At 39.2% G+C, this 20,835-nt stretch overlaps 1 protein-coding gene across 1 annotated transcript in view; it reads left to right on the forward strand.

The window, feature by feature from the left end:
- Positions 1 to 20,835, forward strand: part of MED12L (mediator complex subunit 12L) — a 366,394-nt gene that overhangs the window by 37,307 nt on the left and 308,252 nt on the right. Inside the window, exons 6-11 of the mRNA XM_061637068.1 lie at positions 10,458 to 10,627; positions 12,029 to 12,139; positions 13,192 to 13,461; positions 14,071 to 14,220; positions 16,629 to 16,728; positions 17,171 to 17,307. Coding sequence (XP_061493052.1) covers positions 10,458 to 10,627; positions 12,029 to 12,139; positions 13,192 to 13,461; positions 14,071 to 14,220; positions 16,629 to 16,728; positions 17,171 to 17,307 — 938 coding nt within the window. The remainder of the gene's footprint in view (positions 1 to 10,457; positions 10,628 to 12,028; positions 12,140 to 13,191; positions 13,462 to 14,070; positions 14,221 to 16,628; positions 16,729 to 17,170; positions 17,308 to 20,835) is intronic.

Here is a 20,835-nt window from a genome sequence, read left to right on the forward strand (position 1 = left end):
TCATTTTCAGTTATGGCCTAATAGCCCAGTGTGTTACACATTAAGATGCACATGAGAGGGAAAACGAGAGCTATAGGTGGCCTTTAACTACAGAATGATCTACATTTTAAGAGCTTCATTGAGGAATGGTAAAGCTAAACTATAGTACTGAGAGCTGATAATTCACTTCTGGACTCACATTACTATAGGTTTTAGCTTGTTCCAGTTCTTTTCCTCTTCCTGTGCTCCAGTGATAACAAAACCAGCAGAAACTCTTCAAGGGAATGCTAAGAAGACTGGTGCTTCTGATACTCTCCCATTGTACTGGTTCAGTTGGAGATTATCCATTTATAGGGTAGCCAGGTCAGAAGCATCCCAAATCCTGAGTTTTCAGGGGCAGATCCTACTGATGTCATAGGGGGTGTGCTCTAGTGATGTCATGGGGCAGGCCCTAGTGATGTCATTAAGCATGATACATTAAGAATCAATCACAGTTGCTTAGAGCATACTACTCAAACAAAAAAAGCTCTCTGATTGGAAATTAAGATAGAAATCTTAGCTAAATGAGGGTTTTCTAGGTCCAGCTGAAGTGACGGGATCATTCCTTCTTACCTGCTTAAAGATCCTGGGTAAGGAACATTTAATCTAGCCTACTTGCTTCTGGCAAGAAGGGTTTAAGTGCTCACAGGCCGGGCCAGTCACCAGACGGCTCTTGTAGGAAGAAAGCCTAATGTGGAGATGTTAGATGGGAGATGGATGCCCCTGAAGGCTGCAATTCTAAACATATTACTAAGGGACTAAGCCCCATAGAACTCAACAGGACTTACGTCTGTGTAGATATTGTTAGCATTGTGCTGTTGGTAAGGTTTGACTAGGAATCTCCTGCAACAATATCCACATCAAAGCAGAGTTGGCATACCCCTGCCTGAAGTGCCTGCCTGCCTTTTAATGTGGCTGCTCCAAACTTCTTTAGAGACTTGACCCTTCACTGTAGAGAGAGGTTTGAGAAATGAGTAAGAGTTAAGAAGATTCTTTACTCTTTCCTGCCAACTCTGTGGACTGCTATAAACTCACTTTAACAGCCAACCCAATTCCACTGAGTAATAACTGACAGAGTTAAAACACACCTGGTTTGGTCTGCCATCACAGGCAGTAGATTGGGAACAACAGCAATTGAAGCCACACTTCCTACTATGTGAATTCTCTTTTACCACTATTGAGCAAGAAATAAATCATCATTCAAATAACAAGGTTCATCATCAGTGGGTTTAAGGGGGTTGAGCTGACCACATGGAACCACTGCTGTTGGTTCCATGGATGTAAGGGAGTAAGGTCAGAGATAATTGAAATACAAATAGAAAAACAAAAACAAAAGACAGTGATGATTTTCTAAATGCAATACCATACCAACCACAACAAGATTCCTATGAGTAAGACAGAAAACTCAGCATCCCACAACCAGTCAGGGTTCCTAACCAAAACTAAAAAAAAATCCTGGCAGCCACTCAGCCAAGTTCACAGAAATCCCCATGCAGCATAATTTGACCCCAGGGCTGCAGTTAGTGCAGAATGCTGCACCATGATTTGCTGACATGAGTGAGAACCTATCAGCACATAATATTTCTGCTCTGAAATCCTCACTGGTTGCCAATTTGCTACTAGGCCAAGTACAAGGTGTGCTTTCTATGTTACAGATGACACATAGTACTTGTTCTGCTCTTATAAGAAATTGATCCTTTAGTGTAGCAGTACCTATGCTTTGGAACTCCCTGCCTGTTTCTATTAGGCAGGTGCCTTCATTGCACTCATTTTGGCACCTGCTAAAAATATTTTTGTTTAGGCAACCCTACCCAGGCATGTAAAAGTTATTATGTTTTTTAACTAATGAGTTATATTTTTAACTCATTGTTGGTTTTATTATTTTAAATGTTTTTAAATACCTATCTTTAACTATTTTTGCAAATAATTTTATTGTTTTAATTCCTTCTATAAACCACTTTGAGGTTTTTTTTTACAGTAAGCAGTATATAAATGTTGTAAATAAAATATATAAATAAATTTCTGAGTCACTGTGGCCCTTGGGTCTCTTTCCTCTTTTATAATGAGTCAGGCCATTTGGTACCATCTAGCTCAGTACTGCTGACGTGGATTAGCATTGGCTCTCCAGGATTCCAGGCAATAGTCTCTTGCAGAGATTGAATTTTGGACCTTGGCATGCAAAGCATGTGCCCTACCGCTGACCTACAGCCCCATTTTAAAAAGGATCTTTTAAAATTGTTCTTTTCATTTCACTAATGAACGCACAGTATATTAGGGCAGATCCACATAATACATTTAAAGCACATGAATCCCACCACAGAATCCTGGGAACTGTAGTTTGTTAAGAGTGGTGAGAACTATAACTGTAAGGGGGAAACTACACTTCCCAGGATTCTACAAAGTTTACTGGGTGACCATCTGTCAGCCTAATCTGCCCCTCAGGGTGAAAACAACAGAGGGGAACCATGACCACTCCAAGGTGCAATCCTATGCATGTTTACTCAGAAGCAAGTCCCATTGTATTCCATGAGGCTTACTCAGACAAGGAAGCATGTACAGGACTGCAGTTCAGTGATAAGGAACTTCACTCACCCAATCCAAAATTCATAATCATAACACGTTAAGCTGTTTTGCAACTGTTTTATACTTGTTTTATGGTTATTGGATTTTAAATGGCTTTACTTTTTGTTGTGAGCTTCCTTTGTTTCCAACCCTACCTCACAGGGTTGTTGGAAAGACTCCATATACACATACACACTGGAGATGTAAAAATACATATATAATAGTTCATTGTGAAAACCAGTTGGCCATTGCAGAACATTTTCTTTTTGGAAAAAAGTATTAGTTTCCTTCCAAATAAAAGCAGTGACACCCAAGTAAGCCTGGTCTAACTGCTTAAAAAAAGGATCAGAGGGGGAAAGAAAGATTTACAACACAATCTATGTTCACTCAAAAGTCCCATTGATTTTTAGCACAATCCTAACCATGTTTACTCAAAAGTAAGTCCTACTGAATCCAATGGGGTTAGCTTCCAGGTATGTGGAATTAGCATTGCAGTTTTACTCCCAGAAAGCTTCATATTGGGAAGGTTTTCAAAACAGGTTGCGAATAAGACAAATAAACAGCCTCTTCTAGTAACATTTAAACTTGTTTGACTCAGAAAAGTATAACACTGTAGCATGTGCACTTTTTAAAACTTTCAAACGTTCAAAAATTATTTGAAAGGTAAAAAGTATGATATACAATTTTTTGCAAGTAATTAAAAAAACCCTGCATGTACACTTTTATGCCTATGAAGATCCTGCTGTGATCTTCTCTTGTAGTGCAATCCTATGCATGCTTACTCAGAACCAAGTCCCAGTCCTGTACAGAGAAAGTACTTTTTATGCTGCTGAAAGCTGTATATTTACTGAATTCCTGATGTGAGACAAGCAGGAAAAAGAAACTCTGAGTTTAGCTATTGCCTGGGGTCAACAAATCTTGTCAATCACAACCCTGACTTCGCTTATTGGTGAAAAACCTGAAAGGGCAGGGCTTAGAGCAGTTGGTAGTAACTGAAGTGGCGGGGGGGTGGGGAGGCCAACATCTTGGTTTATATCTTTTGAACCAGACCACCTAGAAACTTAACTTTTTTTAAATGAAAGCTAAGAGTCCGGAGATTAAGGTGAGTCACCCGGAGACCCTGAGAGGACCCCCAAAAACCAGAGTCTCCAGGTGAAAACTGGACACCTGGCAAACCTAATCCACTAGAAGTCACAATCTTCATACTTTTCTAGGAATATAATGCCTTTGAAAAGGGGGACAAACTACCCTGACCTTTTCCTTTATCTTGATAAGTTTTGCCAGAAATAATCCATTATTTATTTATCAAATTTATATCCCGCCCTTCCTCCCAGAAGGAGACTCAGGCAGCAAACAAAACACTAAAAACACTCTAAAACATATTAAAAACAGACTTTGAAACATATTAAAACAAATTTAAAAACATGTTAAAACATGTTTAAAACTTTTAAAAAAGCTTTAAAAACAACTTTACAAGCAGTAACACAGACTGGGATAAGTTGTCTACTTAAAAGGCTTGTTAAAAGATGAAGGTTTTCAGTAGGTGCCAGAAAGTTAACAGAGATGGTGCCTGCCTAATATTTAAGGGAGGGAATTCCAAAGGATAGGTGTCATAACATTAAAGGTTTGCTTCCTATGTTGTGCGGAATGGACCTTCTGATAAGGTGGTTTGCGGCCGACGGGTGAAATAAAACACAGACAACAGCAGTTGTGGGTTGAACAAAGGGCCACTTTATTAAACTATAACAAATCCATTAAAGCGACCTGCAGCAGGGGAAACCTAGGTGCGGGAACTAACAATAGGCAAGCAGCTTGCCCTAGAGCTCTTGGGTGACCAGCCCCTGCTGGATCAAAGAGCAAGCCCCTTTTGCTTACCCCTTGCCCCGGCCACACCTTGTAGGTGAGTAGGGGGGCCTTCCCACGTCATGAAATGGTAGATTTGCTCTTACTCTTTACAGTAAAAGTGAGCGAGGGCTTTGAAACTCCACTGGTTCCCTAGGTTAACATTTCCATGCAGTTTTTATATTAAAATGCTACTACATTCATCCATGTTTTTTGTATCATGCTACTGGTCTCAGGCTAATGATACCTATTCATGTCCATATATCAACCCTGAGAATTAGGTTGTGCTGTGAGATAAGTGATTTGCCAGCAAATGAGCATGGCAAGTGGAGGTTTGCATGTAGGCCTCCCGAATCCAACACCAGCCTCTTTCTAATGCCATACTCAAGGAATCCTAACCAAATCTGATTCATTGAGAAGTTTTTATTCCTTTTATACAACTCTTCTTCTGCCCATCCTAAACTTGTCCTACTTCCAAATGGTTGCAGATACATTACAAAGTATGCTAAATCCTCTGTCAGAGCAAGGCATTGCTTTCAAAGTTAGTCTTCCCTTTACTACACCGATAAATAGCAGCCTGCAGGGCAAATTGCTGCTTCCACAGGGGTAACCATGTTAATCTGCTGCAGCAAAACCAATAATGTATTGTAGAAACTTAAAGACTAGCAAATGTATTATAGCACAATCCATATTATGGCATGTTTGATATCTGATGAAGTGGACTCTAGTCCAAGGAACTGGGCACCTCAGGACTGGGGCCAAATGCAGGACACCAGGTTACTTTATCTAGCCCTTGGGACTGTCCCTAGGCCATGCCACCTTTCCTGATTGCATCCCTATGTCCAGGACAGAATCCTCACTGGATTTGTTCTGTATTCTTCTTGAGTGCTTGTGCCTAGCTGGATGATGGAGAGATGTGTGTGTAGAAACCTCTGACATCTGTGTGGATGGAATGTAGTCTATTGTGCAAAGGTAGGAGTTACATCGGTTGCTCTGCCCCTTTCTGCCTCTGGCCATACCCACTATTGCCTCTGCACCACCCACCACCTGCACACTGCCCCTAGAAGATTGCCTATGAGGGAAATTGGCCCTCTCACTGAAAAATGTTCCCCACCCCTGCTCTAGTCCATGATAACCTATGCCATAATACATTTCTTATTCTTTTAAGGTGCCACAAAACTCTTTGTTATTATTTTTGGTAATGAAAAAATCCATAACTGATTGATCTGTGTAGAACAGTGTTTCTCAACCTTTTAAAAACCCATGCTCCCTTCAAACCTGGCTCCCCTAATTATTTTATTTTAATTTTCAAAAGGATTGAAGTATTGTGACTTTTAACTGTAAATAAAATTTTGAGCTTCATAATAAAAATGAATAAAAATTCCCATAATTTTTTTTTTGGGGGGGATCAAAATTTACTTATTTTACTTATATTATACATTTTTTTTGGAAACACTATCCTCCCCGAGATCTTAATATTCCCCCCCTGAGGAGGTGTGATCCACCTGTTGAGAAACACTGGTCTGGGGTAGATTCTAGATGATAACAGTGTCTTTGTGGTTAAGGGAGAATGCCCATTTCTTTTGGCTGCCTTCTTTAAATCAAAGTACTATGTGACCCAAGATATCCTTTGATAACAAGGGTGCTTTTGCATCACCTCTATAATGTGAGGTATTGACTTTAGTGAGCACCACCATAGGTGTACAGCAGCAGGTAGTAAGACAAATGTTTCATAATGATTGAAACATTTTTATTCTGACATACCCTACCTACAATGCCAACACTACATAACTCTTTGATAGTGTAACCCAATCCTAATGCATCTTTTGGGTTAATAAGCATTAGGCTGTGTGGCTCCATTGGTCTATTTATCTAGTTTCTGTTGCAGTGCTGTGGAATGATGAGAGGTCATGGCTTGTGCTAAAGAAATAATAGTGTGAAATCTCTAGGGCAGATGTGGCTAGAGAACTAAGTGAATTTCTGGCCTGTAGGAACTGAAAGCAATTTAGGCACAGAGATTGTGTCTATAGACCTGCTTATTCTCCAGAGCTGTAAACAATGACCCATGAAATGAAGGCTTTTTGGCCCAACTCTGAAACATTCTGCATTTTGGACTTCCTTAGCAAGGCCAAGATGATTTTTCTGTTTAATGACAAAGAAGCCCAAAATATATTTGAAATGGCCAACCTGTATATTTAAATGGGAGTTTGCCCCAAACATGGATTGGGTGAAGTCAACATCTCAGTTAAAGAGTGAGAAGATAAGCTTCAGGTGGGAGAGTATTCATCGTTCATCACCTGAATGGAGCTCTTTAAGTTGGCTCCCAACCCCACTTTATATATATTTTAAAATATATATAAGCTGGCTTTATAAGCAGAACTGTCTCAAGGTGGCTTACATACAAGTAAAATACAGTAAAGTACAGCTTTAAAAATAAGATAAAATACAAAACAAAAATTCCAATATAACCACAACCTTTATAAAATCTGCAATTATAAGTACATATCTAGCCCAGAAATAAAACACAGTTCTGAAGCAATGAGCCAAAATGAGAAAAATTATGAGGTGGAATAATATCATTCATGGCCAAGCTGCCATGTACAAGTGGGTTTTCAAGGCTTTTCTGAAAACCTGAAGTAGCTTAACAGAGATCATGTGGAAGTAGGGTTGCCAGGTCCTTGGCCTGAGACTGATCCTGTATCTTTAGGAGAAGAGAAAGTCAGCCAAGTGCAGGTGTTCTTGCAACACTCTAATGGGAAAAACCACAAGGTGGAATTCTCCCTTCACCCTGCACAACTTTTAAAGATACAGAAGACCTCTTGGTTGCCAGGCCTAGCCTCCAAGAGGCCTTCTGTATCTTTAAAAGTTGTGGAGGGGGGAGGGAGAATTCCACCTTGTGGTTTTTCCCATTACAGAGTTGCAAGAACACCTGCACTTGGCTGACTTTCTCTTCTCCTAAAGATACAGGGTCAGTCTCCAGGCCAAGAACCTGGCAACCCTATGTGGAAGTGAGCTCCAGAGTCATAGGGCAGACTGTATGAAGCTTGAGCCTTTTTCTAAGACCAGAGCTTGGAAAAGTTACTTTTTTTGAACTACAATTCCCATCAACCCCAGCCAGCATGGCCACTGGATTGGGCTGATGGGAGTTGTAGTTCAAAAAATAACTTTTCCAAGCTCTGCCTAAGAGTGTAGGGGAAGAGTCTGCAAAATTATCCTTTACAATTCAATGCAGGTCACATCCACAGTTTACATTTAAAACACTCTTTTACCACTTTATCAGTCATGGAGAATCCCGGCAACTGTAGTATGTTAAGGATGCTGGGTACTCTAGCTCAGTGACAGGGTGGAAGACCTTTTGTCTCCAAGTGTTGCTGAACTACAACTCCCATCAGCCAAGCATGCATGGCTAATGGCCTGGGATGGTGGAAGTTGTAGTTCAGCAACATATGGATGGCTAAATGTTCTCCAGCCTTGCTCTGTGAGGTCAGTACCCTCAACAAACTAAAGTTCCAAGGATTCTTTGGGGGAAGCAATGGCTGTTTAAAGTGGTATAAGAGTGCTTTAAATGTTTGATGTGGTTATTTTGCATCAAGTTGGAGAAAAATAAACAAGTGAGCCATCTTTCTACCATTCTGCCAGGTGGTCTAGACTGAGCTTATATTGGGCAATATCAAACTAGGTCTTCCTCAGAGTTGACTGAAATCAGTAGACTTAAGTATTTCCAGTGGGTGTGAACATGAATCTGTGGGAGGGGAAGGATTCAGGGTATTGAGGCAGGTGGTAGCAATTTTGAGAGTGAACTTTGTCAGTCATTCTGGCTATAGAAGTGATTTAAAAAAAAAATGTTTTCATCAGAAATAAAAAAAACAATCAAAACATAGCCCAAGTGGCCAATATTAGCCAAATCTTCTATTTAGAAATGAATCTCTTTGTGTCCTTTGCATCTTAATTTCCCCCCACATACTTTATTCATTTTAATTAGAATAACCATTGCAATTTGAAGATACAAATAATATACAGATCATATCATATACAAATCATATAACATCAACTAAATGAAAAGGGTTTTTTTACCTGTTCCCCCACCCCCCACAGAAAAACTCATAGCTTATTGGGCAAAGCAGTGCAAAGATAAGCAATTGTACTCACATAACAATATAGTATTATAAATCATATTTCCTTCCAGGTATTATACAAGGAAAGACAAACCAAAATTCCCTGCCACATCCCAGGCATGAAGTCCAAAGTTGTACATATGCCTTCGGAGGAGAACAATCATGTTGAACATTATTAGTATCATGTGCTTCCTCCATTATTTTGTCGTGGCATTATGCCCACGGGCCCTCAAATGGAAGGATGAATGCTATTATATATTATGTACAATCATTAGAATGCTGTCTAATGTTAAAACACTTGGGCATTTTTTCTCCCCTCAGTTTCTCAGCCTGAATTCGAGTTCTGGGCAGTCTGCTAGCTTGCCCACTTTTAGGTAGACAAAGCGAGATAAGACTCAGTGCTGTCTGGGAGCTGTGTCAGGATGAACAGCCTTATATGAAGACTCAGGAAATAAAGTCTTTACCAACTGTGTTAGTTGGTTAGTTAGTTGGTTCTGTCTTGCTGTGTCTCACAGACGGTAGATGAGAAGCCGTCTCGTGGAGAAGGCATTTGGGCTGATGACCCTGATTAGTAAAGTCATGTCACATATAATAAAGCCTATAAAAGGTGGGGAGTTCTCACAGCAAGCTACCAGTGTTTATTAGCCTGGTCAGAGATGCTCCAGCTGCTGTCAACAGTCTGAGGTTTGACTCCCACATTTGGTGAGATAAGTATTCATTTACTTTCTTGATATGAATTATAGGTACTGATAAAGATAATAGCATAGAAGCCTTAAGATATATTGCAATGCAACTTATTTGATCCTTAGTGGCTAAGGCCAACTATATGCATTCATGTACAACTTAAGTGTTAAGATGTTTAAGAAGTGTTAAAAAGAAATAAATGTTATGAAGATACTTTGCTGTTGTACTTCCTTCCCCCCCGATGTTTCCCAAGTCCCAAGAATTCAAAGGGGGGGGATCTCCAATCATTAGCTTGCCTATTCAGAAGACTGCTGTTGGGAAACCTGCAAGCTTAGGTTGTTGTGGCTATCAGGAAGTGGGATGTTAGATCTTTTCATGTTCAGTCCGTATCAGGTCCATGAAACAAATTCAAAAGTGCAAGATGAGGGGAGGGGTGAACCCAGTGACCAGTTATTGAACTAATTTCTTGAAAGACCTGGGTCCAGAATGTCTTAACCTTATGGCAATCCTATCACAGTGGAGATACATTCCAATTTCTTGGCAACCTCTCCAGCATATAGGTGAAGCCCTATCAGAAAAGCACAACAACTGACGTTGCATCTTAATTGACACTAGACTATGTTGAAGAAAAGTTGGTTTAAAAAATAAAATAAAATTACAGTGACAATAAACCTTCAAATAATGAACTGCTCTAAGTTGTGCTTGAGAGAAGAATGAACATTAATTTCAAGATACACACTAAGATGCATTGTTCTGCATTAATTTTCTGTTTTCATAAAATTGTATTTACTCTTTTGTGTGCAATTTTCCAAAACTAAATGTGATCTTTTCACTCTATCAATGAAGAGAAAACTCTAAATGGAAGTGATAACTGCTGTGTGTATGTAGTGCCTTTTAAATTCTCAAATCTGCTTCATAGGTGACTACTCCTTACCCCTGCCATCTCCCTGGTCAGCCCAGAAAGTGATTCATGGAAGCAAGATTTATCTGTAGGACACACATTCATTTAGCCAACATTCTTTGAAGATATTGCAAAGGAGATAATGTTATGCTAGGAGCCATTCAAACAAGCACTGTGTTAAACACCTGCTGTTTATTGTCTGGAAAATGTGCTTTGATAGTTGAGCTAATTATAATGCTAATTGTTCATGTTGTTCTCCATTCCCCACTGCAATTTTGTCAGCTAAAGCGGGGGCATAAATCTCGACAACTCTTATCTAATTTGTGTCTTCATAGAATGGACTCAGATTTCAACTAGATACCTTCGAGAACAGCTGGCAAAGATTGCAGAATTTTATCACATGACTTCAGGCCAAGGCAGCAGCTCCGTAGTTGTGACTCCTGAGGTGGAACAAGCCCTGAAGCAGTGGGAATATAATGAAAAGCTGGCATTCTATATGTTCCAGGTAACCCTTTTCAATAACGTGTTAAGATGTACTTCTGCAGGGTAATATAACATGCGGCTGATTTGTTTTTAAATCATCTCTGTCCCTTGTGAACTGTACCACCAATCAACAGTATGTTTTCCTGTCATCTGGAGAGAAGGTGACAACATTGGATGTGTTTCAAAGCCATGGAAACTAGGCATGCTGAATGAGAAAACTTGAGACCTGGAAATAAAAGGGGAAACAAACCCTGCAGACTTCTCCAAGCATCTTGTATCTGAATTTTTCCTCCTCTCTCCAAAAGAGAGAGAGATCTTGTTTAGGAATAATCGGAATATAGTCACTATGTTTCAGTCATAATCTTTACACAGAATTATATTTCAACTGTATTTTAAAACATTATCTTGTAGAATATTTTCAGATACTTGGCTGGCTGGCTTATATATCAGACATTTTTTTTTTTTAAGATTCCTTTAAGTAATTCTATGATATCTCAAAAAGTGTTTGAATGATTGGGATGTTGCTTCAGTATTATTTTCTTTTTTTTAGTTGGTATATTTATTTATTTATTTATTGCATTTGTATACTGCCCCATAGCCGAAGCACCCTGGGTGGTTTACAACAATTAAAAACATTAAAAACAAATATACAAATTTAAAAACACATTTTTAAAAAGCAATTTAAAAACACATGCTAAAATGCCTGGGAGAAGAGGAAAGTCTTGACCTGGCGCTGAAAATATAACAGTGTTGGCGCCAGGCGCACCTCATCATGCAAATCATTCCATAATTTGGGGGCCACCACTGAGAAGGTCCTCTCCCTTATTGCCATCCCACGAGCTTCCCTTGGAGGGCCTTTGATGTTGAGCGTAGTGTATGGGTGGGTTCGTATCGGGAGAGGCGTTCCATCAGGTATTGTCCCAAGCTGTGTAAGGCTTTATAGGTTAAAACCAGCACCTTGAATCAAGCTCAGAAACATAAAGGCAGCCAATGCAAGCGGGCCAGAATTGGTTTTATATGTTCGAACCATCTGGTCCCTGTTACCAATCTGGCCGCTGCATTTTGCACAAGCTGCAGCTTCCGAACCATCTTCAAAGGCAGCGCCACGTAGAGCGCATTGCAGTAATCTAACTTGGAGGTTACCAGAGCATGGACAACTGAAGCCAGGTTATCCCTGTCCAGATAGGGGCGTAGCTGGGCCACCAACCGAAGCTGGTAGAAGGCACTCCCTGCTACTGAGGCTACCTGAGCCTAAAGTGACAGAGATGGTTCTAGGAGAACCCCCAAGCTACGAACCTGCTCCTTCAGGGAGAGTATTGAATTGAGTATTGAAACACTGGTACATAGTAGCAATTGCACATTTCCTCTGTACTAGCTTTTAAAAAAATATCTTTATCTATGATCTTTCTACAATTTATTAAAGGAAGGAATGCTTGAAAGACACGAATATTTAACATGGATATTGGATGTCCTGGAAAAAATAAAGCCTGCTGCTGATGAACTTCTAAAACTCTTACTACCACTAATGTTGCAGGTACAGAGCGTGATATAATTTTGCCACAGTTCAGAAATCAGTTTCCAGACATGGAATACTAAAACATTAAGGATGAGATTCAGTTGTGGCAACCTCCTTTCATAATGGTACTTTCACCTTCTCTTTCCCCCCTCACCCCCCTGCACTCCCAAAATCTGTTCTGGAGCATGCGTGTAGAGATGTGATTGGGGGGGGGGGACAGAGGAGAGGAAGAGAAGTTCTGTTATACTAGTGAACCACTCACTTGTGCTACATTGAATCTCGCCATTTTTTTTTGTTAAATATTTCACGAGTTGTTTTTCAGTGTTTATAATAATAGTAATTGCAATGATAGCAAATTGTGTTGGTTCTGGGGTGAGATTTTTTTGGATCAAATGCATTGTTGATCACTCAGCTGAGTTACATCTAGACTGGCATGTGTGAGCTATGTTTAAAAATAAAATGATTAATCTTTCTTTAAAAAATTTAAATAGTTTTAGGATATTACCATGAAACTTGCACTGGGCGAAACAAGTCTTGAACTGCTAGCTTCTTCTGGTTTTGATTATGTTATATAATGGGGAGATGCCATATCGCAATAATGACACACATACGCTGCATGCGTGAGGTCCTATGCTCAGTCTCTAGCGACACATGTAGCAGAGCTTTGGAAGAACTTTTCTCTGCCTGAGAAGTTGGAGAGCTGCTGTTAGTCAGAGTAGACTGGCCTTCCCCAGCCTGGTGCCCCCCAGCCATGCTGGATGGGGCTGATGAGAGTTATAGTCCAAAACATCTGGAGGACATCAGGTTGTGGAAGGCTGGAACCAGTGGTGGCTGGTGGCTCCATGTGAGTGGGGCAGTGGAATTCACTGGACAGCTCCTTGAAAGTTTGGACTAAAACCCAGAGTGGATTCCACTGCCCCACTGACATAGAGCTACCAGCCACAACTAGCTGAAACAGGCAATGCTAAGCTAGATGGACCAGTGACCTGATTTGGCATATGACAGTTCTGTAATGGTTATTGGAATTTTATGTTTAAAATTAATAATTTGATTTAAAAATTGTTTTTTAGTATTCAGAAGAGTTTGTCCAGTCAGCCTACCTGTCACGTCGCCTTGCTTTTTTCTGTGCCAGACGCGTCTCTTTATTAATAAGTGACAGTCCTAACCTCATTGCTGCCCACTCACCTCATATGATTATTGGACCAAATAATCCTCCTCTAGCAGTTCCCAGCCCTACTACAACTGCGCCTGTGGTCAACCCTGCACTGCTACCCTGTTCAGATTTTCTTTCCTGCCCACAGCATCGTCCACTTGTTTACGGACTTAGCTGTATGCTGCAGGTGAGTGAATGGCATTTGATGCTCCTTTTGTACACTAGGCAACAATTGGGCTCCTGCTGGGAGGAAGGGCAGGATATAAATCAAATAATCAAATAATAAATAATAATAATAAATAACTGGGCTTCTGAAGAGAAAGCATTTGGAACTGGTTATTTTGAAGTTTTGGTAAAGTGATTTTTGTGGGTTTTAAAAAACTGTTAAATATGCTAAAAGATATTAAAATGCATCTTTAATGTTGATGGCAATTGGTGGGATAATAGATCTGAACCTATAATCCTATAATACCTATAGGATTATGCCCGAAGCCTTTGCAAATTGACCCCGAAGATGGTATACACATACTCACTGTTTTTTCTCCCCTACACATGTCAAAGATACAAATGTAAATTGAGTAGATCAATATTAAAACACAACTTTTAATGAATTAAGTTAACGGACATTTTACTTTGATTTCACACCATGATCATTTAAAAAACAAAAACCATGTAAATAATTTATGTTACTATTTTGTTGCAGCTTTGTATTGCCAATAGTTGGTTATCTATTTCCATGATCTTAATTTCTTGAATTATTTTATCAAATGAAATTATTTCTATATTGCTGTTGCAGACTATAACTCTCTGTTGCCCAAGTGCCTTGGTGTGGAATTATTCTACAAATGAAAGTAAAAACATCAGTCCTGGTTCACCTTTGGATTTACTTCAAGTTGCTCCATCTAGTTTACCTATGCCAGGAGGAAATTCTGCATTCAATCAGCAGGTATGTTTTATTTTATTTTTACATTTAAAAATGTGCATAAGCCATGCTATTTGCTAAAAAATTAAATGTTCAAGGGCAGACTCATTTAGATGACTGTACTTATGACGTGCTTTCATGTGAGAGATTTTCCTCATCACTTCTTTGGAAGGAGCCATCTTTATACAGCAATGTGTCTCACATTGATTCTGTGAAAATGAAATGGACTGCCTTCAAGTCAATTCTGACTTATGGTGACCCTATGAATAGGGTTTTCATGGTAAGCTGTATTCAGAGGGGGTTTACCATTGCCTCCCGCTGGGGCTGAGAGGCAGTGACTGGCCCAAGGTCACCCAGTGAGCTTCATGGCTGTGGGGATTTGAACCCTGGTCTCCCAGGTCGTAGTCCAACACTCTAACTGCTACGCCACACTGGCTCTCGTGTATTTTGCTATCGCACATAAATAAAGGACATATTCAGGAATGACGTTCTGCTATTTCATGGAGTCACATCAGAATTGTTTCTAGTGAATAATTTACACAAGAGCAGGGGTAGGGAACCTTTTTCAGTCCTTCTGGAGAAGCTTCTTGGGGCCAGTTGTGGATGTGGCCAGAGGAATATGGTTTTGAGCACTGGATTCAACTTTCTGATATTATCATCATCCATACTACTGGTATTATCAGTATCATCAACAATAACATTTATATCCAGAGATAGGAGTCTCCCAGTAGCTGAATCGTGTAGTATATGTGTTTTGTTAGTGCTAAGTAATTCTGTAGTGCTGAATTGTTATTTTATTCTGTTATCTCATGAATAACTCATGTTAACTGGCATAGCTGGTGTTAAATTTTATTGTCTCCTGGATCTGTTTAAAGAACCATTTGCCAGTGAGAGGGGTGGCAAACCAGGTCCTTGTCCACAAATTAATTTAAGTACAGCCGAATTTATTTATGCCAAATAGTAAACATTGTAATAGAAACTATACAAAATCTGCATAAGTTACACAGGATGCAGAATTCAACTTTTCATTAACTATTCTAAATTTTTAGTGGAAAGGAGTCAGCCAGCCTTAATACAAGTGTAGCTGTGCCTGTTGCTGAAGTGAATGCGGAAATTCTTTACTTATTGGATTTTCTACAGAAACAGTAAATCTGGATTAAATGGGAAAATAATCTGGCATTTATGAGGATGGCAGTGTGTGGATGCTGTGCAAAACTTGCTCATGTCCGCAAAACTGCAATAAACAAAACTCCCAAAATCATGTTTCACACCAAAAATAATGGGACAAATTAGTAATGGGTAACTTGTGCTTCATTGATTTCAGTGGGACTATGACTAATGTCCTTTGCATCCAATCCAAGTTATTTACTCTAGGGGTGCTTTCACACTATGTATTTACTGTTGAATAGCTTTGTTCACTCACTTATTAGGTGGCAGCTACATGATGTTGTCATGTATTGTCCAGAAAAGAACAAGAAATAGTGCAATCTCTGTGTAGATCATTTTCGTGCTATTATTGCATCTTATTCTAAGTGTTGTAGTTTCAACATGTGCTTTTACATAGTGGGTGGATGATTGTGTCCCCATACATCTATTCTTTGCACATGTTCACTATTACTTTTCCTGTTGGCATCATTTTAGCCACTTTTCAAAAGAGTTTAATGCTTTTCTGAGTATATAAACAATTATTAAAATATTTATACAGAAGTGTTTTAACAAACATTTAAAATTAATTTAAAAATATGTTGCATTTCTAGTCAGATTTGGGTTGTATCCAATGAAGTGATCCTGTTAGCTCAAAGTTTTCTGCCTGGGCAACAGGACTTCCTCTCCCTCTCTTTTTCCCACTCACCCCCCCATGTTGCCCCAATCAGTCTGTTCTCGAGATTCCCCCAACCCTCCAGAGTGGTTTTTTTGGGGGGGGGGAGGCTATGCAGCGGCACATGGGGAAAGGAGAGGACATCCCATTGTACAGGTGGAAGTCCTTGTGCTAACAGGATGACTTTATTGGCGATAACCCTCTCTGTTGCCACAGTGGGTGATTTTGGGTTTTTAATTTTTTTGTTCCTCTCACTGCACTTTTAAAGAATATTGAAGTCATTGCACAATAGCACTGAAATTAAAAAAACAACACCCAACAACATTTTAGAGCAACCCTCTTTTTAAAAAATGATTGAAAATATTTTTTAAAGGTTTTTTTTAGGGTTTTTGATGAAAGACATATGTGAAAAGTGCTCCCATTTTAATATGTAAGACAGTAAACAGGAGAGGTCACATTGCTTTCATTTCTGACATGGTTTATCTGCAGTTGCTCTTACTTAATGCATTTTTAGTAGTTGTATCCTTCCCCCAGGAACCTGGGTAAGCTACAGAGAAATCTGACACATGTTTGAGACTGCTCTTCCCACCAACTAGCCAATTACTCTTTTCAGGTTCGGGGAAAGATTTATGAAGTAGAACAGCAGATAAAACAAAGGGGGCATGCTGTGGAAGTGCGGTGGTCATTTGACAAATGCCAAGAATCAACTGCAGGTAAAGATCCAAAATGTCAAATAAAAATATTGCAGATACTATAAGCCCTTATTGGCCTATATTCCTCTTGGATTCCATTGTAATACCTTAGAAGTAGATAAGACCTAGAGCTAAAATATGTCCAGTTTTTATGATTGATCCATCCTAGATTTCTGTAGACATCTTTTTAAAAAATGAGAATAGACAGGTTAAAGACAGAAATAAAGCAGTAGGTAGGGACCCAAAGTGAAGCTCTGAAAAAAGGTGGATGGTATGATCTAATCTTTAACAGAAGTTCATACTCTTCTTTAATGTGATAATGTGATAATCAAAACAAGACAGGGTTGCTGTAGAAACTTTTACTTGCTCTGCATTCACTGAGAAAACAGCCAATATTTCATGAAGAATCCTTCTGATTTCACACTGTGAATGTGCTCTTTTCTGTTTTTCTCTCTCTCTCTAGGGGTTACTATCAGCCGTGTTTTGCACACACTGGAGGTTCTGGATAGACATTGCTTTGATCGATCAGATTCTAGCAATTCAATGGAAAGTCTTTATCACAAGATTTTCTGGCCAAACCAGAGTAAGGATAGCCAGGAGGTAACTGCATTTTCTCCATCTAAATTTATAAATGTAAACACTCCTTTACTTGTTCTCTTTTTCACCAACATGTTTGATTAAAGTCTGAAGCATCCTAAAGTCTGTGTATTAAAATATTTATATCCTGCCTACTGACTAGTCACTTCCAAGGAGACAGTTAATGCTCCTATGTGTTGTCATCCTTTTCTTTGAAACTCTGAGCGGCACACTACTTCATTTCTAACATAAGAATTCAAGGTTTGCCTAGAAGCCACATCTTTGGTCAGACAGCCCTGTTCCCAAATCCTAGATGAGTGGCTGTGGCTAATTGGACATAAGAAAAGTACACTCTGTACATTCCCAGAAGTGTCTTTATCTTAGCTGCTATTCCTCATTCTCACATCCAAAGTAAGTTTTAGGGTTGAGCTGTGGCTGAAATTGAGTACCACACAAAACCAAGGAGGAGCGTATCCCATAAGGACAAAAAAAGTTAATAAAGGTTTATTTGCTTTTGCAGTTTAGTTTATATGCAATACTGCAAGATCTATTGTTCACTCTCCATCTTTTCAGTAACTTCACTTTGGCTTTGGTTTACATCTAAATTACATTTCTGGGAATTTTGAGGTAATATCTATTGTACACTAGCACAATTTATGGTGTATATGCATTTATATTTTATGTCTATCTTCAGGTATTTATATAAGTGTATTCTTGATATATATATATATACATATATATATGCACCCTACAGAATATCATATTGAAAACAGGCATTTTCTGTTGTTGCCACTGTACTGTGGAATATCCTTCCTTCTGCCATATGTGAAGTAGCAACCATCAGTTGCTTCAGACACCTTGTAAAGACATATCTTTTTGTCCAGGCTTTCCTGACCTATAAGGTCAGACCCTATTTTATGTGGTAATTCACTGAATTCCTGTTTTGGTTTTATATGCTTTTATACTACTGTTTTATGGGTTTTATGTTGTACTTTGGTTTTAATAATATTGTTTGTTTTTATATTGTACATAGCTTAGAGATTTTTGAAACATTAAGCACTTTTTAATATAAATGCTTTAAAAAATCCTGTACTACATCACTATGCTAGGAATAAAAAAATGTGCTTTCCTTTCTCCTAATCTCTGACAAACGTCTATAGTTCAGTGATATTAAAATTTACTAGTTGCTGATACAAAGGCATAACAAGATCTTAAGTAACAACCTGTTAATGCTCTAGTCATCTCTTGATTTTTTTTTGAAGATGTATGGTTAGGAACACACATCAGAAAAGGCACAATTTTGGGAAAATGGGACTGATTTTTCTGAAAGGAACATAGGAAGCTGCCTTACACTAACTCAGACCATTGTTCCATCTAGCTCAGTATTGTTGACACTGACTGGCAGTGGCTCTCTAGGGTTTCAGACCAGGGGTCTCTCCCAGCCCTATATGGAGATGCCAGGGACTGAACTTAGAACCTTCTGCATGCAAAGCAGTTGCTCTACCACTGAGCTACAGCCCTTCTTCCTGCCTGCTGCAATCCTGATAATTATCACCTGTCAGTGAATGGTATTTATAGTTTTTTTAAAAAATGAGTGTTAAATGCTGTTACTGGCAAGACTACTCGCTTGCCAGTGTATGCATAGGGTCGAGGGTTCTTGCTTTCTCCCTTCCCCTATATCTACACAGAGTCATTTCATGTTGAACGTTAGGTCAACTAAGCTCACAGGTTATCAATAGCAGTCGTCTAGTGTAGGCGGAGAGTAGAATAGAGGAGACCCAACTCAAGAATTCTTGAGTCTTGGGAGATACCAGAAATTTTCTATTTGGGAGTCAGACTTCAGACAGCAGAACAGTCTTTATAATATATGCTATTTATTCATATCTTGCACACTACAACTAATAAAATGCATTCTAGGTGGCCTTAGCCATCATTGCAGAAATGGAAAACAGAAAAATAGAAATATATATATCTGCACAAAAGAAATTACTGGATATCCACTTAACATCAAAGTGTAAAACTCTGAAGGCACATCTTAATTAAAACAAGTTACAATAGTTAAAAGACTGAGTTAAACTCTAAGTCATATCACAGAGCCAAAGTACAAAAGACACAGGAATACAGGTCATGATACATCACCTATCAGATGTTACGGATGGAATAGATGGATGGTTCTCCTGCTTTCTTTGACCCCACCTCCCACTCTAGCAGAGCTGAGGGACCCTGAGTGCTATGAAGCCTGGCTTTTTATACACTTTCTTTTCTATGGGAAGGTGTGTGTTCCCATGGTCTTTTCTCATGTATTCATCACACAGATTTGTCATAAACATTCTCATGGGACAGTCTTACAAACAAACAATCACCTTTTTGTTCTCATAGAGATTTAGTTTCATAAACAACTCCTCAGAGATTCATATCAGTTCATAGATGAATTGGCCAGGTTACTGCTGGCCATTCAGAAAATCGTACTAAGGTTTTTCTTGTTCTCTTCATTGTTTACATTCTAACGCAGTCTTGTTTATTTTGAATCTACTATTTTGGCTGTATGCCCAGACTTCCTGGAGGGGGAGAATGGGAAAAAACACTTGTCTTTAATCAACTCATTTGAAATGTGGTGATGGAGGAGAGCTTTGCGCATACCATGGACTGCAAAAGAGACAAATAATTGGGTGTTAGAACAAATTGAACCAGAACTGTCACTTGAATCTGAAACGATGAAACTGAGATTATCATACTTTGGACACATAATGAGAAGACATGATTCACTAGAAAAGACAATAATGCTAGGAGAAACAGAAGGGAGTAGAAAAGTGGAAGGCCAAACAAGAGATGGATTGATTCCATAAAAGAAGCCACAGATCTGAACTTACAAGATCTGAACAGGGTGGTTCATGACAGATGCTCTCAGAGGCTGCTGATTCATAGGGTCGCCATAAGTTGTAATAGACTTGAAGGCACATAACAACAACAACAACAACAACAAACATTTCGTTACATTCTGGGGGGGGCAACTTCAACAACACACTCCAACATACTCTAACTTATATAATTATGTAGACTTATATAGGACATAGGACATACATTATTTACAGGGGCTTACCTCAATTCTCCTCCCCTCCCCCTCTTCCTACGCTCCCTGCACCTCCCCCAGGTCAGTGTTGGACTATTATCTGGGAGACCAGGGTTCGAATCCCCACACAGCCATGAAGCTCACTGGGTGACCTTGGGCCAGTTACTGCCTCAGCCTCAGAGGAAGGCAATGGTAAACCACCTCTGAGTACCGTTTACCATGAAAACCTATTCATAGGGTCAACATAAGTCGGGATCGACTTGAAGGCAGTCCATTTACATTTTCACCTCAATGCAAAGGCACATTTAATGTCCTGTCTAGCTTGGTCCATTGCCATAGTTTCATGATAGTGGCATTCATATTAAACAAACATTTCTCACATGTATAGTGCAACCTTTTTGATAAAAAACAGGAAAGATGAGGAGAGGGGTGGATTGTATGTGAATTTATCTTGTGATTCACATCATTTTTTTTAATGGAAG

This window comes from Rhineura floridana, chromosome 7 (genome assembly GCF_030035675.1).
Source record: "Rhineura floridana isolate rRhiFlo1 chromosome 7, rRhiFlo1.hap2, whole genome shotgun sequence".
NCBI classification, from domain to species: Eukaryota; Metazoa; Chordata; class Lepidosauria; order Squamata; family Rhineuridae; genus Rhineura; species Rhineura floridana.